This window comes from Podarcis filfolensis, assembly GCF_964270895.1.
Source record: "Podarcis filfolensis genome assembly, chromosome: 2".
In the NCBI taxonomy this organism is placed as follows: Eukaryota; Metazoa; Chordata; class Lepidosauria; order Squamata; family Lacertidae; genus Podarcis; species Podarcis filfolensis.
The window spans coordinates 109341169-109363390 of NC_139605.1; the positions used below are offsets into that span (position 1 = coordinate 109341169).

The 22222-nt window shown below is 49.1% G+C and overlaps 1 protein-coding gene across 2 annotated transcripts in view; it reads right to left on the reverse strand.

Annotated features, from left to right (window-relative positions):
• Window positions 1-21106, reverse strand: part of ASIC1 (acid sensing ion channel subunit 1) — a 211956-nt gene extending 190850 nt beyond the window's left edge. Inside the window, exons 1-3 of one of the 2 annotated variants that reach the window (XM_083598804.1) lie at window positions 20456-21106; window positions 19554-19926; window positions 13165-13360 (exon numbers count right to left, since the gene is read on the reverse strand). In XM_083598804.1, coding sequence (XP_083454930.1) covers window positions 13165-13360; window positions 19554-19918 — 561 coding nt within the window. In that variant the 5' untranslated portion in view covers window positions 19919-19926; window positions 20456-21106. Of the gene's footprint in view, window positions 1-13164; window positions 13361-19553; window positions 19952-20455 lie in introns of both variants that reach the window. The other variant, XM_083598803.1, reaches the window with a different exon arrangement.
• Window positions 21107-22222: the final 1116 nt, after the last annotated feature.

A 22222-nucleotide genomic window follows, 5' to 3' on the forward strand; every position in this document is an offset into this window, starting at 1 on the left:
GCGCCCAGGGCAACTGCCCCTGTTACCCCACCAAACACTGCTAAAGGGGCTTTATGACACAGTTGTTCCTGTATATTTGGCAAGATGCATTTTCCTTTCAAACTTCACGGGTTTATCGCTGCAAACATTGAGTGGGATACTCATAGACAGGCCTGGCCCTAGACTTTTCTCCTGCCCGAGGCAAAGGACAAGATTATTTAAAGCCTACCGGACTGGACTGCCAACTGCATCTTCTTTCAATCCTGGTGAAATAAGGATAGAGAGAGCATCCTTTACCCCAACCGAGGGTAGCTAGCGTCAGAGGCAAAGGGCAGACCACGTAGCACACACAACACTGCCCTTTAAGATGTGGCCCTATTTCTCCTCTCCCTGCCCCATATCCCCCAGAATCTGCAATCGGAGGCGGTCAGTTCACTCTGCCTAATAGCAGGTCCAGTCCTGCTGACAGAATCCAGCTGTTACGTAAATTGTGAAGCAACAGGAACAGGCTCCATCAAGGCAGCCATTTCTGGATCGAATTGTAGCTATTGTTTTCCTTTGGCTGGAGGGCGTGCGGCCAGCCCTTAGAGCCTTTGCCTACCTCGCTGTAGCTGATAAAGACTGGAGCCTCCGTCCGCAATGGAAATGGTCTCGCAGTAGCAGCCAGCATTTGCTGATGCTGGAACCACTGCGTTATCCCCCAGGCTTAATTTGAGCCAGTGCTCCCCAGGGCTTAGTCACAGGTCCAGTTTGCAGTCACGGGCTCCAGGGGGCTGCCTCCTCAGCAGCTCTCTGGGTTTCTTTTCTTTTTAGGATTTAATCCCCGAGCAAGAGACGATAACAAGTTAGAATCTGATGCGGCTGCTTACCGAAATGATAAAATCCATCAATTGTGAATGTTTTGAGAGATGGCTAAGTGTCTCCTGATTAACCAAGGCAGGTGATTTTACACACACACACACACACACACACACACACAGAGAGAGAGAGAGATTTCAAATACAGTGGTAACTAGGGTTACATACGCTTCAGGTTACAGACTCCGCTAACTCAGAAATAGTGCTTCAGGTTAAGAACATTGCTTCAGGATGAGAACAGAAATCGTGCTCCCACGGCGCGGCAGCAGCAGGAGGCCCCATTAGCTAAAGTGGTGCTTCAGGTTAAGAACAGTTTCAGTTTTAAGTACGGACCTCTGGAATGAATTAAGTACTTAACCCGAGGTACCACTGTACACTGATACCTTGGTTCTCGAACTCAATCCATTCCAGATGTCTGTTTGACTCCCAAAACCGTTCAAAAACCAAGGCGTTGCTTTCGATTGGCTGCAGGAGCTTCCTGCACTCAAGCAAAAGCCGCGTCGGATGTTCAACTTCCGAAAAACGATCACAAACCAGAACACTTACTTCTGGGTTTTCGGCTTTCGGGAGCCGATTTGTTTGAGAACTAAGCTGTTTGAGAACCAAGGTTCCACTGCACAAGTCTTTATATTAAAAAAGAGAAAAAAACAAAAGATGGCAAACACCATATCAGAAGAGGCGCCCCCTCCTGTTAAAGAGAGAAAGAAGGGAGAGTGTCTCATGGAAGGTAATACTCCATGCATTGCAGCGGGCTGGACTGGATGACCCTTGTGTCCCTTTTGACTCTACCATTCTATGATCCAATTGGTAGCTCAGCACCATCCACAGCAGCTGGCAGCCCCTCTCCAGGGTTTCAGGCAGTGAGCCTTTCCCAGCCCTACCTCGAGATGGCAGGAGTTGAACCCGGAACCTTTTGTACGCAAAGTGTGTTGCTTTACCACTGAACTGGAACAAGTGTTTCCCGTCCCCCTCGTATGCAATTGTATGCAGACTGGAGCTGCGATCCTAGGCACGCTTACTTGGGAGCAAGACTCTCTGCGCTTGAACCCAATAGACACGCACAGGGTTGCTGTACTAACAGATTTTTTTAAAAAGAAAAACAATTGGGAGGGTGGCGCTGTGGGTTAAACCACTGAGCCTAGGACTTGCCGATCAGAAGGTCAGCGGTTCAAATCCCCATGACGGGGTGAGCTCCTGTTGCTCGGTCCCTGCTCCTGCCAACCTAGCAGTTCGAAAGCACGTCAAAGTGCAAGTAGATACAGTGGTGCCCCGCAAGACGAATGCCTCGCAAGACGGAAAACTCGCTAAACGAAAGGGTTTTCCGTTTTATGAGCTGCTTCGCAAGACGAATTTCCCTATGGGCTTGCTTCGCAAGACGAAAACGTCTTGCAAGTTTGTTTCCTTTTTCTTAACACCGTTAACACAGTTGCGACTTGACTTCGAGGAGCAACTCATAGAACGCAGTGTACATAGTAGCCTTTTTTGAGGTTTTTAAAGACTTTGGTGATTTTTGAAGCTTTTCCAAAACTTCTTTTGCAGCCATTTGGTAAGTTAAGCTTTTAAAACTTTTTTTTGGGGGGTTGGATTTTGGGTTGGGGTGTTTGGAATTCAAGGACTTGGTGTTGGGGAGGGGTTTGCAAGAATCTGGAAGCTTGTGTGTTTTTTTTCTGCATTTTTATGATTTTCTGTGACCATTGGGCCACTCTACTGTTTTTTTAAAAAATTTCTGGGTTTGAATTTTGAAATGCTCTTTACAATATGTGTGACTTTAAAGAGCACTTAATAAACTCTTGTTGTACCAAATTTGGCTTTGTTTGGACTTTTTTTGACCATAGGAACACATTAATTGATTTTCAATGCATTCCTATGGGATTTCGTGCTTCCCAAGACGAAAAATTCGCTAGACGAAAAAATTCGCAGAACAAATTAATTTCGTCTTGCGAGGCACCACTGTAAATAGGTACCGCTCCGGCGGGAAGGTAAACGGTGTTTCCGTGCACTGCTCTGGTTCGCCAGAAGCAGCTTAGTCATGCTGGCCACATGACCCGGAAGCTGTACGCCGGCTCCCTCGGCCAATAAAGCGAGATGAGCGTTGCAACGCCAGAGTCGGTCACAACTGGACCTAATGGCCAGGGGTCCCTTTACCCTTTCCCTTTAATACCAACTAGGATTTATACGAAGAGCCCAAATGGGCTTTATTCATCTTCCTATCTCCTTAAAAAAAAACTACACACAAACAAACTGTGCCTGGCTCTCTGTACACCTGAGCCCAACCACCAAAGACACAGGAAGCTAGTCCTTTGATCCAGAAGTGTTGCATCTCACATCGGCTGCGAATGCTTTGCAGTTGTGTCTCTTCCAGATTTGTTTGCTGTTTGAGCACTGATCACAGAGAGAGGTGGCTGGTTGTACTCTGCTGCATGCCTCCGCTTGTGTGTGTGTGTTCACGGGAAACAATGAGGACCACAAAGCAGAAGGGAAGAGGCGACGCTGTGCCTCCTACCTGGAGCAGTGGAGAGGACTGATCTCTTGTAAGCGACACCATCTCCCTCCGTGGCGTTTATCTGCCAACTTTCCTGCAGCGCAGCACCGTTACCATATAATTTTCCAGCTGAACCTAGCGAGACAGAGAGCAACACCGAGCCTATCGTGTGCCGGCTCTTGTGTGTCGGCGGCGGCACGAAACAAATGCTGGCCCAGGGAGGGGCGAGGGTGCACCGGGTGAGGGGAACGGAGGCAGCGGGTGACAAAGCGCCAGCGAGAGACTGGAAATTGTATTCCACTGATACGCCAAGCGCCTGCGTGTCTATTTATGTTTCTCTGTCTTGTCGTTTGTCTCGCTCACTCTGGCTGGATTTTCGGGGGATGACATCTCATTATAGCACCACTCTGGGAGAAGGAGGCGGCGGAGATGAAAAAGAGGGGAGCCCCCTTGTGCTGCGCTTCTCCCCCCCCCACATATTTCTGCTGCCTTTGCAGGCCTTTTGCAAGGAGACCTGCCTATCATTAGAGCACATTTCCAGGGAAAGCAGACCCTCCAAGTGTCCCTATTTTCCAGGGACAGTTCCGGATTTACAGAAGCCATCCCGGTTTCTGATCTGATCCCGGAATGTCCCGCTTTTCCTTAGGACGTCCCTATTTTCATCAGAGAGGGTATGGAGTTATGCAACCCCTGAGCCAAGGAGATAAGTAACTACACAACCTTCAGAAGACATCTGAAGGCAGCCCTGTATAGGGAAGGGTTTTTTTTAATGTTTGATGTTTCATTATGTTTTTATATACGTTGGAAGCTGCCCAGAGTGGCTGGGGCAACCCAGTCAGATGGGTGGGGTACAAATAGTAAAATGATGCTGCTGATGGTGGAATAGGCTGCTCCTGTTTTCATCGGTGAAATGGTGGAGGGTATGCAAAAGGGGTGGGGAGGAATGGTATATAGAAAAGGTCACAAACACCAGACACTGAGAGAAGCATGGTGGCGGTGGAGACTGCGAGCCAAGATTGGAGTGCTGGACAGGGCAGATAAAAGGACAGAGATAGGAAGAGATTTGATGCATGGAAGAGAAGGAACTCACCAGTAAGTTTTCTCCCCGCCCTCTGGCCAGAAGTAGCAGCCAAGCAATTGATATGCCTTAGTGCCCAGCCTCTGCAACGGGAGATAAAGCTCTTTCCGCGTTGCCTTGAGATGTTTGTGCTGCTATGCTCCACTGCAGAAGGATGAGCCCGACTCCCCCTTCAGCAGGTGCCAAGCACCTTGGTTAACTAGTTAGACTCACAAATGCTTGGCGATGCTCTGGGCCTGGGAGTGTAGCTGGCGGGGGCTGGCCTCAAGAGAGCCAGTGTGGTGTAGTGGTTGAGAGCGGTTGACTCGTAATCTGGGGAACTGGGTTCGCGTCTCCGCTCCTCCACATGCAGCTGCTGGCAAGCATGCACCACTCTGGCAAGATAGTCTATGGGCAGGTAGGGTCTCAGCCTGCATACCAGATGGAGCTGGTAGACAGCTACGCTGGACACAGAATTGACCTGCGCCTCCATGGACAGCTGTGAGTCCAAAATGACTCCCAGGCTGTGCACCTGGTCCTTCAGGGGCACATTTACCGCATTCAGGACCAGGGAGTCCCCCCAAAACAGTACTTCTTGTCAGAATTCAACCTCAATCTGTCAGCCACCATCTGTAATCTGTTTTAACCGTTTCTAGCTCTGAATTTTAAATTGTTGTATCCAGTCCCGGGATCTGCTGGCAAAGTGTGGCCATTCCTCCTTCTCTATATTATTATTAAAATTTGTATACCGCCCTATCCCCGTAAGTCTTAGGGCGGTTCACAGGATAAAATTCAGAACGTAAAAATATAAAACACAAATATCATGATGCACTGAGTGATACATTCAGGTGTGGCTCAGGATTTTTCAAAACATCAGAATCTGGATGAACAAGCCAAGAGCTAATACAGCTTGATTCGATCAGGGCTGAGTTTCAAAAGAGAGCCCTGGAACTTGTTCTGAAAGTCTAAGCGCTGGCATAGAATATGTGAAATCATAATACAGTGGTACCTTGCAAGACGAATGCCTCATAAGACGAAAAACTCGCAAGACGAAAGAGTTTTTCGTTTTTTGAGTTGCTTCGCAAGACAAATTTCCCCATGGGCTTGCTTCGCAAGACGAAAACGTCTTGCGAGTTTGTTTCCTTTTTCTTAAAACCGTTAATACCCAGGGAATCCGTGCTTCGCAAGACGAAAAATTCGCAAGACGAAAAAACTCGCAGAACGAATTAATTTCGTCTTGCAAGGTACCACTGTATGCTTAAGGCCAGGTGCTTCAGAGAATGTGCAGAATGTTTTCTGGTGGCCAACTGGAAAGACTTCCAGGTTAAGGAACCTCTCAACGGGAACGCATCTCCTTCTCCCAGGAAAGCTGGTAATTGGGATTATGGACCAGGCATAGTCCTGTGGATTCCCGTGACTGTATGTGCAAATGGGTGTTGTGCATTCAGTTTCTCCCCAGATCCTGCTGTCAGGGCTGCACACTTGGCGTTCCTCCCCCTAGACAAGCAGCCACGGGGCCTGTCAGCTGTTCGGAGGGCCGGAAGGAGGGCATTTAGCCCCATGGATGATCAATACGATTGCTGCTTTCCTGAGAGGGTTTTACGTGTGCACAATGAGGACCCTGGTTTATAAACTGGGTGTGCTTAGATGTGAATCTTCCTATGGCTAGGAGATGCAGCTGCTCAGCAAAGGGACAAACGTCTGCTTGATCCTATCTCCTCCTCTCCACTCTGTCCTACAGTCGCATTAGCTAATGGTTTAATTTGGGGAGGCAGCCAAAACGTCGATCCCTATTCAGCGGGGCTCTCTCCTTGCTCTGAAATGGTTAAGAGAGATTTGCAAAAGCTCCTGGCTCACATTTAGGGGAAGGAGTTTGGGGCACTTGCTCCTACTGATCTGACCCCATAGCTACCAACAGCTTCTGGTTCTGCTCTTCCTCTCAGCTAAGACATTCCCATCGCTCTTTTATTTTGTAAAATAAGTCGAGATGCTGCCGTTTCTCCTTAAAACGGGGCCTCAAAGCGGCTTGCGACAAAGCAAACGGCACACAATGACATCAATTAAACAGAATAAAAGCCAGGAGCAGAACAAAACAAAGCATAATCAACACAGGGAGATTAAACTTCAAACCGAAACAAAAAGCAATTTTTAAAAAATGCAGGGAGCTGCCTGATACAGAGTCAGAACATCGGTTTATCTAGCTCTGTACTGCTACTGAAATGAATGGCAGAAACCTTGGGGCAGGAGTCCTTCCCAGCCCTACCGGATATCTTTTGCATGGAAAACAAATGCTTTGCCACTGAGCTACAGTCCTCCTCCGAGTCTTAGCAGGGTGGGGGCCAACTGAGCCCTTCTAGAGGGTGGAGTTCCACAACCTGGGTGCCACAACTGAAAAGGCCCTGCCTTGTGCCTCTGAAGAGGAATGGAACACATTGCAGGGTCTCCGATGTTCAGTGCAGAGAGGGAGCATGATTTGAATTGGAAGAGGCTAGAGCAGGGCAGTATCTGGTTTTCAACACTGCGATCTATCACCAGCCTGAACATCACAATATACCAATATATCACAATGCCTGAAATAAGGATGGAGCTATGCAGAGGCACTGGCTGGCTTCACGGTTTTTCCCGCATCGTGATTTTTGCTGGCGCCTGCTCTTGGGACTCGCTGCCTCCTGCAGGAGGGAAGGGATTGCTGAGCAGGCAGAGTTAACAGGGGCTGCAGGAATCGAGAGACGCATTGGCTGGCTTCACGGTTTTCCCCACATTGTGATTTCCGCATAGCGCGCGCACACACACACACACAAACAAACACATCATGATTCGCAAAACAGTGGTACCTCTGGATGAGAATGGGATCTGTTCCAGAGCCCCGTTCGCATTCTGAGCAGAACGCAACCCGCGTCTGTGCATGTCGCAATTCACCGCTTCTGCGCATGCACATGACGTCATTTTGAACGTCTGCGCATGCACGAGCAGCGAAACCCAGAAGTAACCTGTTCCATTACTTCTGGGTCACCGCGGAACGCAACCTGAAAATGCTCAACCTGAAGCATATTTAACCCAAGATATGACTGTACAGTGTACCTTGATTTTTGAACGTAATCCATTCCAGAAGACCATTCAAGTTCTGAAATGTTCGAAAACCAAAAACTCAACAACCGACAGCTAGGCCTCAGGATCTCGCACTCAGCAGAAGCCGGGTGGCATGTTCGACTTCCGAGGCATGTTCGAAAACCGAAACACTTACTTCCAGGTTTATGGCGTTCGTAAACCGAAATGTTCGTCAATGGAGACGTTTGAAAACCAAGGTACCACTGCATATTGCCAGGTCAAAAATTATGAAACCAGTATCACAATACACTGGTACCTTGGTACTCGAACGGCTTAGCTCCCGAACGATGCAAACCCGGAAGTAAGTGTTCTGGTTTGCAAACTTTTTTTGGAAGCCGAACGTCCGACACGGCTTCCGCTTGAGTGCAAGAAGCTTCTGCAGCCAATTGGAAGCCGTGCCTTGGTTTTTGAATGGTTTCGGGAGTCAAATGGACTCCCGGAACAGATTAAGTTCAAGAAGCAGGGAACCACTGTATCGACTTCAAATCGATTTATCGCCCAACCCTAGAAGAAACTGCCCTCCAAACATCCTGGTCCCATGCCAGGGGGACTCTGGTCCCACTGCCTTGCCAGAGTGGTGCATGCTCTGGTTATCTCCCGCTTGGACTACTGCAGTGCGCTCTACGTGAGGCTACCTTTGAAGGTGACCTGGGAACTACAACTAATCCAGAATGCGGCAGCTAGACTGGTGACTGGGAGTGGCTGCCGAGACCATATAACAACGGTCTTGAAAGACCTACATTGGCTCCCAGCACAATTCAAAGTGTTGGTGCTGACCTTTAAAGCCCTAAATGGCCTCGGTCCAGTATATCTGAAGGAGCGTCTCCACCCCCATCGTTTTACCCGGACACTGAGGTCCAGCACCGAGGGCCTTCTGGCGGTTCCCTCACTGCGAGAAGCCAAGTTACAGGGAACCAGGCAGAGGGCCTTCTTGGTGGTGGTGCCCTCCCTGTGGAACGCCCTCCCACCAGATGTCAAAGAGAACAACAACTACCAGACTTTTAGAAGACATCTGAAGGAAGCCCTGTTTAGGGAAGCTTTTAATGTTTGATGTATTACAGTATTTTAATATTTTTTTGGAAGCCGCCCAGAGTGGCTGGGGAAGCCCAGCCAGATGGGCGGGGTATAAATAATATACTGCTTTGTAGACAGCCAGCACCATGCTACTGCTGAATGTAATCACAGCCAGGAGAAGCCAGTGGTAGCAGCTGTACAGCAAGTGTGATCTAACCACTCAGGACGCTGAAAGTATGGGATCTCTTGTCCACTTTTCCGCATGCAAGCCTACAACCGGTGTGGTATTCTGCCTTGTGCCTCCTCCCTAGCACAGAAGACTTTTGCTCCTTCAGGGTATATTCTCCCTAAATACGGGCATCTAATTCCTCAAGCCACAAGGAAGAAGGCACATTTCTGCTATTGCACCACATTAGTGCAAAGATCAAGACTGCACTCAGCACTCAGTAACCAGAAAGAGACAACAGATCATACATGTCTTTTCCTTTTCAATATGTATTTTTTTAAGAAGCCCTTAGGGAAATAAAAGCAGGCTTGATTGCTGGGGAAATCTTGAAAGCCAGCAAGCCAGCATCACCCCAGTGGGAGGACAGTGCCAGCACAACATAACCCCCCCCCCCAATTTTTCTCTGCCCCGGGTCAAATTCTGGTCCATGCCTAAGTAGTCATCTCCCACCTTGACTGTTGCAGCAACCTCAACTTCAGACTTCCTCGTTCCCTCCGTCATCTCGCTTCTATTCCAAACCTCTGCTGTCAAAAATATTTACCTCTCTTGTCACTCAGAGCATGTGATGTTCCTTTTGGTGCCTTTTGTTGGCTTCCCATCCCCTTTGGGGTCCTTGTCCTTACATTTAAAGAGATCCGTGGCCTTGCCCCACCTTGCTCCCTTCTGCCTCTTTTGTTTTCCCTCTTTATATTCCTGCTCCTTTATATTCTCTTTACGTCTCTCCTCCAGCTCTCTCACCTTCTCCGCCTACTGAAGGTCTCTTCCCGCTTTCTCAAATGATCTCTGCCTGTTCCCCCTTGCTGCTCCTTACATGCGCAGCTGCCTCTCTGTGATGTGTACATGGCACCACCGCTCTCCCTTCCTTCAGATCCATCCTCCTCAAGCCCCACTTTCCCCACACGGGCCTTTGACTTATCCTCTTCATCTCCATTCCCAGTTATAAACAAGGTTCAGGTAACAACAGCTCACATTTCTCTTTCCCTCCCTGTATTGTTTCCAACTACCTCGGTTCTCAAACGCCTTGGTTCTCAAACTCCGAAAACCTGGAAGTAAGTTCCAGTTTTCGAATGTTTTTTGGAAGCTGAACATTCAATGCGGCTGTCAGCTATTGTTTCCGGGGCACCTGCACCAATCAGAAGCTGTGCCTTGGTTACTGAACATTTCAGAAGTCAAATGGACTTCCGGAACTGATTAAGTTTGGCACTTTTGTTTTTGCTATTTATTTTGTGTTTTTGTTTTTGAGGCTTTTTCAATTAATTTTTGTGACTGTGTGGAACCCAGTTCAGCTACTGATTGATTGATTGTGTGACTGCGGAAATGGATAAAAGTCCCCCATCCAAACAATGACTATCATCAGTGCAGGTAAGAAAAACAATTATTTTTAATTTTTATCATCTACGATACCGTCTTATTTATTTTATAGTACAGTACATTGATAATTGCTTTCATTTTATGGATCAATGGGCTCATTAGATAGTAAAATTCATGTTAAATTGCTGTTTTAGGGGTTGTTTTTAAAAGTCTGGAACGGATTAATTCATTTTGCATTACTTTCTATGGGAAAGTCCGCCTTGGTTTTGGAATGCTTTGGTTTTGGAACGGACTTATGGAACATATTACATTTTAGAACCAAGCAGTGGCGTAGCGTGGGGGGTGCAGGGGGGGCGGGCCGCACCGGGCGCAACATCTGGGGTTAGGGCAAATCCATGGGTTGGGGGCGCAAATCCACGGGTTAGGGGGCGCAAATCCACGGGTTAGGGGGCGCAAATTACTTGCCTTGCCCCAGGTGCTGACAACCGACGCTACGCCACTGGAACCAAGGTACCACTGTATCTGTAAGTTTTAGTCTATAAGCTCTATAAACAGATACCCATCTCTGTTGCCCAGTACTATTTTCTAGAAAAAGAGGTGCCAGAACTCACCATGAACACCTCTCTCATTCTCTTAGAATGGCAATAGCACCCACCTGAGTTCCAGCGAGTTCCTGCTTAAAAAAAAGCAATGCCACGGTGTTGCCTATATAATCCTGAAAGGTACCACACACACTGACAGCCCAGCAGGGGCGGCCCAAGACATTTTGCCACCTGAGGTGAACCACAAAATGGCGTCCTCCCTGCCAGGGAAGAAGGGGTGACTGAGGATCTACATCAGGAACAAGGGAGGAATAAAGCTCCACATCAGGATCTGCTGTCCCTGTTGATCTTGCTGCCTGAGGCAGTCGCGTCAGCTTGCCTCACAGGTGAGCTGGCCCTGAAGCCCAGTCTCCCTCTCTCTCATTGCAAAACAATTATTGCCAAACAAACAAACAAACAAACAAACGCAGACAACTTTGTTCAATTTACATACTTGATACTTCCAGCTCCATTATGGCAAGTGGAATCCCAGGCAAGCCCTTGGGGGCAAAAAGCTATCTGGAAAACCCACCTGCAACCAGCCAGAAATTAGGAATCAAATATCTTGAGACACTTAATCTCAGGGTTGTGTATTTGAGCCCCACATTGGGGATTCCTGCATTGGGGGGTAGACTAGATGTCCCTCATGGTCCCTTCCAACTCTACAGTTCTAAGATTCTGTGCAGCCATCTCTTACTGAGTTAGCCCATCCAGCTCAGTATTGTCAACAGTTGCTGAAAGTACTGTAGCTCTCCAGGGTTTCAAGATTGGAGTCTCTCTTTGTCCTTCTTGAAGGTGCCAGTGACTGAACCTGGGACCTTCCGCACAAAAATGTCACACCATGGAGCTACGACCCAGTATGAACCATTGGTTACTTTTAGTGCAGAGTTTAGACACCCCTAGCTATACCATATAGACCATGTGGACCATATGGACCATAAAGAAGGCTGATCGCTGAAGAATTGATGCTTTTGAATTATGGTGCTGGAGGAGACTCTTGAGAGTCCCATGGACTGCAAGAGGATCAAACCTCTCCATTCTGAAGGAAATCAGCCCTGAGTGCTCACTGGAAGGACAGATCCTGAAGCTGAGGCTCCAATACTTTGGCCACCTCATGAGAAGAGAAAACTCCCTGGAAAAGACCCTGATGTTGGGAAAGATGGAGGGCACAAGGAGAAGGGGACGACAGAGGACGAGATCGTTGGACAGTGTTCTCGAAGCTACCAGCATGAGTTTGACCAAACTGGGAGGCAGTGCCTGGCGTGCTCTGGTCCATGGGGTCATGAAGAGTCAGACACGACTATAAACAAGCTATAAGGTTTGCATCCTAACCCTTCCTCTTAACCCAGTTTGTGCATCTGATTGGATCAAATGGATGATCAATGGGCTGAGGATGCTGCTTGAGGGTGCTGGTGCCCACATCCCTGTCACTTTCAGACTTTATTTTCTCTCTCTGTAGTCCTCCTGTGGGGGTAGCAATATATTTTAGCAGTCACATAATTCTGCCTCTTCCCCTGCTCTCATTAAAAACAAAACTCCCTTGCTAGGGAGCTTGAGCCATTATTGCAACTGTCCATCTTGAGGTGGAGGTTTTAAGTGACTTGGTGGCTACACTCACAACAACAGAAGCCTCCCTATAGTTTTTGTGCTGCTTTCCTCTAGGTTGAGGCACACAAGCCCTGTCAGTCTGACGCAAAAGAAGCCACAAATCGGGCTGGCTGCCCTTCTGTTTTCCCCCAATCGCATCCGAGGCACATTGCGAGGTCCTCCGCCCGGTAGCCTTCTTCCAGATCTGATAAAGCATCGCACGCAACGCAAGCCCATCCGCTTAAAAGCTCACATGAGTCACCACAACAATCCAATAGCACCGAGCATCAAAATAATTCAGATGGTGAACAGACAGGCATGGTGCAAACCCCATTCCATATCAAGAGATATACAAATCTACAGCTGGGAGAGGCCTTCGTAGCAACGAGCCTCTCCCCACAGGCCTTATGATGTCAAGGCCGAGTGAAGAGAAGGCAAGCAATGCTCAGTTTCCCTCACAGGACTTTTTCTCCAACATCTTATTGGGACTGGGGAGGGGAGAATCAAGGCATCTCTAAATCTTGTTGTGGTATCCACAAAGATAGAAATCCCTGCATCAGCACACAAACAAACTCTTCAGAAATCTTAAATGTCCACCACAAGGCCTCAATATGTCCACACAGTTGCCACAGACACAATCAACTCAGGTTTAATGCACACATCCCAAGACTCCAGCAAGGTCTCAGCTCTGCCGAAAAGAACGAGGAAATCTGTTATAGGCCCTGACTGACTTCGGTCCTTTGTACATGGTTTGTGTCCCTCTGCCCATCAGAGATAACACGCTTGTTGTATATACACGCTCTCTTACTCTTGACAGATTTTGGCCTCTGTTTCATCTCACCTGCCATGGACAGACTTTCCCTCCCCACCCAACACGAGCACCAAGCCATGTCTACCAGCAGTTTCACAGCAGTCAAAGCCTTTCACTTTCCAGAGACTGGATCCGAGAAACGGCGACTCACCACTTTGAAGTCACTGGGGTCACACGGCGTCCCACGGAACGTGCAGGCAAGCAGCATTTCCTGGATGTCGTGGCCGGCTCGGTCGGAGAATTCCCGCATGTTGAAGGGTTTCGGCTTGAAGTTGCGGAAATTGGCCTTCTCCTGGAGGATCTCCAGCTGCTTCTCGTCAGCCATTTGGGTGTCTGGGATTTCGTACCTGAAGGAAAATGCACAGCTCAGTCCCAAGGGGAGAAATGGGTCCATTCGAGTCTCCCTGTCTGCTGGGTTGTTTGCTATGTCCACAGGGAGCCACCATGCCCTCTGGTGTCCCTGTGCAAGAGAGGAGCAGACAGAGGGCAGTCTAGGAGCGCTGCAACGTGGAAGGGTAGGGTCTGAAGCATTCTGGGACATTGCCATTACAGGCAATCGACTGTGAGAAGCTTGCAGCACACAGACATATGTGCAATTAAAGCATGGTGTAATTAAAGCACCGTGTTACCTCTGAGATAATATGCAACGGGTCTCAATTCCTTCCAAGAGCAGTCTGGCAATCTCAAGACTATGCTGTTACTTTTCTCTTTAAAAACTGCAACTGCAACTTGCAAAGGTATAACATCTGGGTGGGCTGGTTTTTTTACATGAGTAACAGGAATGAAGGCAAAAAATGTGGTGGGGTTTTCTTTCTCCTTCCCCCAAACATTTATTTTCTTTCTTTCTTTTTTAGTTAGAGCTTTTTTTTATAATACAGTGGTACCTCGGGTTACGTACTTAATTCGTTCCGGAGGTCCGTTCTTAACCTGAAACTGTTCTTAACCTGAAGCACTACTTAAGCTAATGGGTCCTCCAGCTGCCGCCACGCCACCGGAGCACGATTTCTGTTCTTATCCTGAAGCAAAGTTCTTAACCTGAAGCACTATTTCTGGGTTAGCGGAGTCTGTAACCTGAAGCGTATGTAACCCGAGGTACCACTGTACAATATATGCATGTTTGCTTAAATCTATGCCAGCTGTGGAATTTTCTGCGCCTGATGGAAAATTTGGGTTATTTTGGCTTAGGTTTTTAAAATTATTATTAATTGCAAACCAACTAAATCCCGGCATATGGATCAGAAAGAAATTTGGCTTGGCAATTTGCACTTCTTGAAACAGTTTGTGAACCAAAATGCAGCCATCCTCTGACCTTCACACTTCTCCAACTTTTGCAGTGTGGTTCTCCAGGAGCAGCAACAACAAAAGGTGTTTTTAAGGTTTGATATTTTAGTATGTTTTATATATGCTGTAAACTGCCCAGAGTGGCTGGGGAAACCAAGCAGGGTATATATAAAAAACATATTATTACAAAGATGCATACATCAGGTGACTGTGTGCATAAAAATGCATATATTCATGAAAACAATACGTTATCTTTAGGGAAATGGCTTGCAAAAAGATGTCATTTTGGAGAAAAGTGAACTAGACTGCTAACTGACTTTTGCGAAGACTTCACAAACTAAGGCAGAGATGTGGAGAACCAAACTTAAGATTGGAAAAATAAGAATCCAAAATTGACAGATTCACCCATCTCTACCGCTCTGCCTGAGGACTCTTAAGTATTTCACACCTTTCGCTTTCCCTAACATGGGCGCATCTGCCCAGAGCTCAGGTTCATTTCTGCAACATGAAATCTGTGGGAGAATTCAAGCATCCCCTTTGTGGTATGGGATGAGCCGCTTCCTTATGGACAACTACGATGTCAGTAGGGCACGTAACGGAGGAATTCAGTAGTGGGTGGGGCCAGTGACATCTGCAGATGTAGCATATGGATTGGCCTAAGGAGCCTATATGGTGGCGCTGTGGGTGAAACCACAGAGCCTAGGACTTGCCGATCAGAAGGTCGGCAGTTCGAATCCCCGTGATGGGGTGAGCTCCCGTTGCTCGGTCCCTGCTCCTGCCAACCTAGCAGTTCGAAAGCACATCAAAGTGCAAGTAGATAAATAGGTACCGCTCCGGCAGAAGGTAAATGGCGTTTCCGTGCGCTGCTCTGGTTCGCTAGAAGCAGCTTAGTCATGCTGGCCACATGACCTGGAAGCTGTACACCGGCTCCCTCGGCCGATAAAACAAGATGAGCGCCGCAACCCCAGAGTCGGTCACGACTGGACCGAATGGTCAGGAGTCCCTTTACCTTTAAGGAGCCTATGTGAATGACGACACATAATTTGGCTTCTATTGTTATTCTCACACAATCCCTGGAAGAGCCAGACTCAGGACTGTGCCAACATCTCAGATGTTGAAGCCCACTAAGCATGGCTTGTCCCTGGAATGTGGTGGTTGCCATTTTTCTTGTTGCTAACCCGTGTGTAAAAGTCATTTCTTTCTTTCTTTGTGGAAAGCGGTGAATGTTTTGGGTTGGTTTTTTAAAAAAATAAATGATATGTCAAGGCTACTTTATTGATATCTGGCTCTTACATCCAAAATGTCCCTTTGCAGAATCTGTTTTATTAACATGTCTGCAAAAGTACAGGTAACCTTCTGTTTATTTTATTCCAACGGCAATAATGTGCTCCACACAGTTGTTGCTCTCCACTTCCCTTGTGTATTGTTGTGTTTCAAAACTTAAATGCATCTTTAAAAAAATAAAACATTCTTCTTCAACCAGGCCTTTGGCTGATCGATATTCCACAGCCTTTTAAATGCAGCTGTGGAAAGGGGAGGGGGTTATTGTTTTGTTGTTTGGGTTTAATTATTTACTGTGTTTCATCTTGTGTCTTATTCTGTGAACTGCCCCGAGATCTCTTGAAGAAGGGCGGTACATAAATTTAACAAATAATAAAATAGTAGTCAATAAAAATAAATGATATGCCAGAAGACTGGGAAGTTCCTGGAGCAGACAGGCACAGAGGAATAGCCTGGAGGCAGTGGGGCAACTGGGAAACTTTAGATCCTGGACAAAAAAGGATCTTATGGGATGGCCTCTCTTTAGGCCACAGGTTGCCAACATGCGCCCTGTGATTGTACATGTGTCCACAGAGGCCGTCCCTCGTGCCCACAAGGCCTCCTGCCCTCCTCCCATTGAAATTAGACTTGAAAGAATGCTGTTGCAGTATTCGAGGAACTTCAGTAATAGTTGCAAGGTAGATATAAGAAATTAGCTATATTAAGAAAAAGTTTAATTGTGATCAAAGTGTGTATTGGCAATAAGTAATATGAAATCGAAATATGGAATAGACAGGAGGTTGGGTCTTTAGTGTCAAGACCAATATATGTTTTATTGTTTGTTAAGAAAATTATGTGTCTATGGTTATTCCTGTGTGTAATTTGGTATTTGTGTTTTTTCTTTTTTCTTGCTGTATCAATAATTTTTTTAAAAAATAAATAAAAAAAGAGGGGAAAGGAAATTAGACTTGAAAGAAATATTCCATTGTAGGCAATATTGCAGAGTGCAGGCTGTGCTTGGTTGTTGTTGTTGTTGTTGTTGTTGTTGTTGTTTGTGTGTGTGTGTGTGTGTATGTATGTGCTGCCCACAACAGTTCTCCAGTTTGCAAAGGTGCCTGAGGGCTCCAAAAGGTTGGCAACCCCCGTTTTGGATGGTACTAAACTTATTGCAAACTCTGGCAAGTCAGTCCTGCTGCGCTGGGGAACCCTCCTGCTCCTTCTGCTCAGTGGGGTCCTAGCCTTTTGCACCTTCAAATCCATCCCACCGTTACCTAGAACGAGTTGTCCATTTATTCATAGAGTGCAGCTGATCTCGGAAGTTTTTATCAGCCAGCAGTACAGGGCTGGCTGACTGGCTGACCCAATTCCAAGGACCAGGAGATTTCTAGGTTATGATGCCAGAGTCTCAAGCTCCCTGCAATAAGCTCCTCCTCCTACCAGTGGCCCTAGTGGTTCAAGGACCAGGGGATCAGAATCTGTCCCGCAGCGCCTGATAGAAATAAAAGATACCACTTTCAGAGATGGCTAGGGCCAGCCACAAAACTACTCAGATGTTACGCAAAATAAAATAAACCCAGTTCTCCAACACAAAATCTCAAATCAAGCAAATTTGACAAGGCATGTGTACATTTTGCTTACTTTGCATAAATGTGATTAATTGTGTGCAGTGTTCTGCATCACACATTGGATCGTAATTTGAAATATTTTTGCATGGAACTGTGCATTGGGAGAAAGATGCAGCAAGCAAGTTGCATGGCTGAAGGAATATAACTGGTTCCCACGGGAGTAGTCAGAGCAAGACCAGCAATTATCACAGGCCTTGGGACTTCACACTGCCGGCTTTTCACGAGACCTCACGATCATTAAGGCTGGATGGAGAGATGTGGCTCCACCCCCACCCACAATATCACTTTACTACAATTCTCAGAAATCCAGATTCATCACCAGATGGCACATTTTGCACATAGAGAACTGCATTAGAGAACCATCGCTTCAAACATGTGCACACACAGCCTGCTGCTTCTTCCTTGCTAAAACCCCCTTGCCAAGAAATAATCGCAAAAAGAAGGGCATTGCTTATGTTACTTTCGTAGACCAGGAAGCTGAGCCCCACTACTTGAGACAACAGCTGCCAAGCCCAGTCAAAAACTGTGGACTTCTGTTCCAGAGACCATGAACATCTAAAGAGACAAGCCAGGAGGAACAGCATTCTTTTAGCTTGCTGGTCCATTTTGATTTGGCCACTGCTGGAAGTAGAATGGATCAGACCATCGGCCTGACCCTAGGCAGCTGTTGCCTACAAAATGGCTAATTTTAACATGGGTTGTGCTGGCACAAGATGTAGAAACAGCAAATAGCTTAGACAGCTCGGGGTGAGGAAAGAGGAGAGTTATTAGACAAATGCACAGAGGAGATGTCTATCACAGCTATTAGCTCTGACGGCTAAATAGACCCTCCATGTTCAGCTGCAGTTATGTCACTTCATTAATACCAAAAATTTGGGCCATTGATACCAGGGATGGGCTGCTGCCTTGTAAGTTTCCCAGAAGCTTCTGGCTGGCCATGGATGGAAAAGGAACTCTGAACTAGGACTTCTTGTCCAATCCAGCTGGGCTCTTCATATGTTTATTATGCTCTGAAACAAGAGGCCATCTGCCCAGATGTTATGGCACAGTGGCCTTTGAAATAAGGAGCAGGCTTTTAAAAAAAGGAATCCCCATTCAAAATGGACCATTCTGCACAACACTGCCTTTTTATACAGCCCAAGATTCTGGTCAACAACAAATCAAAAAATCAGGCACCAGGTAGGACAGGATTCTGCCATACAGAATCGATTTACAACATCCCCGTTGAGTCAGAGGGATGTGAGAGCATTTGAGCGAGCTGAATTCTGGGCCATCCTGACTTAGAAACCCATGCAAACTTAGCAACAAGACTTTCCTCCCTCCCTCGGCAGTTGAGAATATAATTGGACCACGATGCACTGCCAAGGAGTTGCGATTCTCTCCAGCAGAGGGCAGAGAGGTGCCTGGATGAGATGCGGTGAAATGCACATGGGGTTCTTCTTTAGGGTTCGTGCTCCGGAGCACTTAAGAGCAGTCACTAAAACAAGCAGAGAGCAGCTGCAGCACAGCTCTGCTACAGAGACAAGGCAAAGAAACTCCCGCTGCATAACTCCTGTGCCAGCCAGCCTTCCAGAAAACCAAACGGTCTCTTGCCCTCTCGCAAGAGCCACACACAGGTGTGAGTTTTAGTGGCCTTATCCCTGGATCTCCTTGAACACACCTGCAGGGAACTGTAAGGGATCGTGCCTGTAAGAATGCCAGGGTGGGGCCTTCTTCAGGGCCTGTCCAATTGGTCGTAAATGTTACCCTGTTCCCATAGGGACCGGCTCTGTTAAGTACCGGGAAGTGTGTGTGTGTGATGAGGCTTCAGACACAAAAGCGTGAAAAGCTGCATTGAAGGAAGGAAGCAATCAGAAGTGCAAGCAGTGCTCACAGCTGTATCCACAGTAGGGGAATAAATCAGTTTTGAAGAGTCTTAAAGGAACATGACTGAAAAAAGGGGTGCCTGGTGCCACATTGCCAGGGGTGTTTCACCCGCATGTCCAGCACTTGCAAGAAGCCACATGTGCGGCATGCCCAGCGCATGCCACTGGATCTAGCCTGACGTAGGGTGTTTCTGGGCCTGCGGTGTAGCCCATGCAAGTGGCCGGGCATACAAAACTGCACATCTTGAAAGGTGTCAAGCTAGCAAATTCTGATTACAGGCAACTCCCCATTTATGCACCAGTCCAGGAACCATGTCCATAGAACACAATTTGGTGCACAAAGTCCCCCAACACACACACACACACCCCTACACATCGGGTGCACACCGTGCGAGGGCCGCAGGTGCTCTAACTGTTGAACGCAAACCCGAAGCGATTTGCACTTGGGTACCCCGCTCAGCGGGCACGGAGGCCCTGCGCCATCACCCAACCGCCGCACTGGGACCTACCGACTATTGAGGAGGGCCAGCAGCTCACCAGCGTGGTACAGGTCATTCTTGGTCACCCGGCTGAAGCGGAACTCGTTGAGGTTGCAGAAGGTGACGGCCGGGAAGGTCATGTGGGAAGTGGCCACTTCGTCCAGCTTGGTGACGTGCGGGTAGAGGAAGTAGTACTGGATCCTTTCGTTGCACTCGAAGACCAGCATGGCCAAGGAGCCCAGGAAGCAAAGGGTCCAGAAGACGCGCTTGGCGAAGAAGCGCTCGTACGAGAAGATGTGCGACAGGCCGTGCAGCGTGGAATTGCTGGCGAACGCCTCGATGCTCACCGGCTGCCCGTTCTCCACCTCCTCTTCGTCCACCTTCAGGTCCATCATGGTCAGGCCTGGGACAGGGAAGGAGAAGCAGATCTGTGGGGAGAGACGAGAGGAAAGCGGCGACGCCGGGTGAGCGCCTGCCCTCTTCGGATCCCTCCACACCTGCTCGGGAAGAGAGCGAACCCCGCAACCTCCCCTTCCCCGCCTCCCAAGCCAAGCCGTAGTCTGGGGGAGAGGACGAGATCGACGCCGAGGCGCCCTCCCCTTCCTCTCTGGCTCTTCCCGGTTCCCGGAGAGCACCCCTTCTCCCGGCTGCCCCTTTAACCCGGGATGTGTGTGTGCGCGCGTGTGCTGGGGCTTTATTTCACCCCCGGCTCCATAATCCACTTTGGCCACCACCTCCCTCCCTGCGTATTTGTGGCGCCCCTCTGGAGGCTTCACCAGGGGCAAACAAACCTAGGGCTAGCCCCCCACTCCGCCCCCATCTCCCCAGCGTAGCCACGGCTCTGGTGTGTGGGAATCCCCCCCCCCATTCCTACCCCACCAATTCCCCTCCCCACCCCGCGCGGTCCCGCTTTACGCGCCGAGCATGCAAACCTGGAAGCAGGGCCAGCGTCGGCAGCCGGGAGCTCGCGCTCCGAGGGATGGAATGCTCGCCGGCTGGGCTGGCCGTGCGGGGCTTTTGGAGAGGCTGCGAAGCGCAAAGGCGCACGGCGAGAGCACCAAGGGTACCCGAGCCCAGGCGGCACCTGGCGGCGGCGGGGAGGAGGAGGAGGTGGTGGTGGCGGCGGAGAGGATCCTCCTCCTTCTCCCTTCCTGGCTGGAATCAAAGAAAGGCGATCGGGGCCGGAAAGCAGGCAGCTGAGCGCGACTAAGCAGCGGCGGCGGCGGCGCGTGTCTCGGTGCCAAAGCCAGGCATCCTCTCCCCTGGTGGCGAGCGCGGCGGCTGCTCCTCGGGGCGGGGCGGCCGAGGGAGGGAATCGCGCCGGGCTCCGAGGCAGGAGGAGGAGGATCCGCAGGAATTCGCCGCGTCCCCCACGGGAGTCAGGGCCCAAGTGGGCTGGCAGGGCTGGCTGGCCGAGCCGGGAGCCCCTGCGAGAGATCGCCGGGTGGCGGCAGCAGCGGCGAGGCTTGGGCGTCGTGCGAGTGTGTGAGTGCGCGCGCCTGTGCGCGAGGAGGAGGAGGAGGAGAGCGGCTCGCCGCGCTTGGAGGTGCCCAATCTGGGATTGCAGGGGGCGGCGTAGGGTGTGCGCGCCGGCAGCAGGAGCTGTTGCAAGCTGAGGCCGGGGACATGTGTGTGCTAGAGAGAGCGAGAGAAAATCAGAGTCTTCCCCGCTCCCGCAGCGGCCTCCCATTCACGTTTTGCTTTTTTCTCTGAACTGATGCCAAAGTCCCGCGTCGTCGGTCTCCCTCCCGCACGCAGAGCATTCAGAGACCTATTCACGCCATCATTCATTGCGCTTCGGGAGCTCACACGAGCTGACGGTTCGCCCAACGCCGGGCATATTGTTAAATGGTGTTTCCCCGCCCCACAACCCTGGGGCACATAGAATTGTAGGTGCGTGACCCCGAGGATCATCTAGTCCAACCCCCTGCAATGCAGGAATATGCAGCTGTCCCATACGGGGATCGAACCTGCAACCTTGGTGTTGTCAGCACCATGCTCTATCCAGCTGAGTTAAGGTAAAGGTAAAGGGACCCCTGACCATTAGGTCCAGTTGTGGCCGACTCTGGGGTTGCGGCGCTCATCTCGCTTTATTGGCCGAGGGAGTCGGCGTACAGCCTCCAGGTCATGTGGCCAGCATGACTAAGCCGCTTCTGGCGAAACAGAGCAGTGCACGGAAACACTATTTACCTTCCTGCTGGAGCGGTACCTATTTATCTACTTGCACTTTGATGTGCTTTCAAACTGCTAGGTGGGCAGGAGCAGGGACCGAGCAACGGGAGCTCACCCCGTCATGGGGATTCGAACCACCGACCTTCTGATCGGCAAGTCCTAAGCTCAGTGGTTTAACCCACAGCACCACCCGCGTCCCATCCAGCTGAGTTAGCCAGGTCCAAATGTCCGTTCACTGCGTCCCTGGGAAAGGTCTGATTTGCACCCATGATGCAGGGCTTGCTACTAAGTATATTATACCATGCTGCTTTATCTTGAATAGTGTGCCTATACAATACTCCATGTACACGCACAGAGCAGGCTGGGTGTTGCATTCTGACGTTCTCACTCCAAGGTTTCAGGTTTATCCAAAAAACAAAAACCCCAGGGGTGCCAACTTGAATACAATTTTGGGGTGGGGGCCCAGGTAAGCCTCACCCCTCATAATTGATCACACACAAATTGGTGCGCAGGCACCATTTGAATGG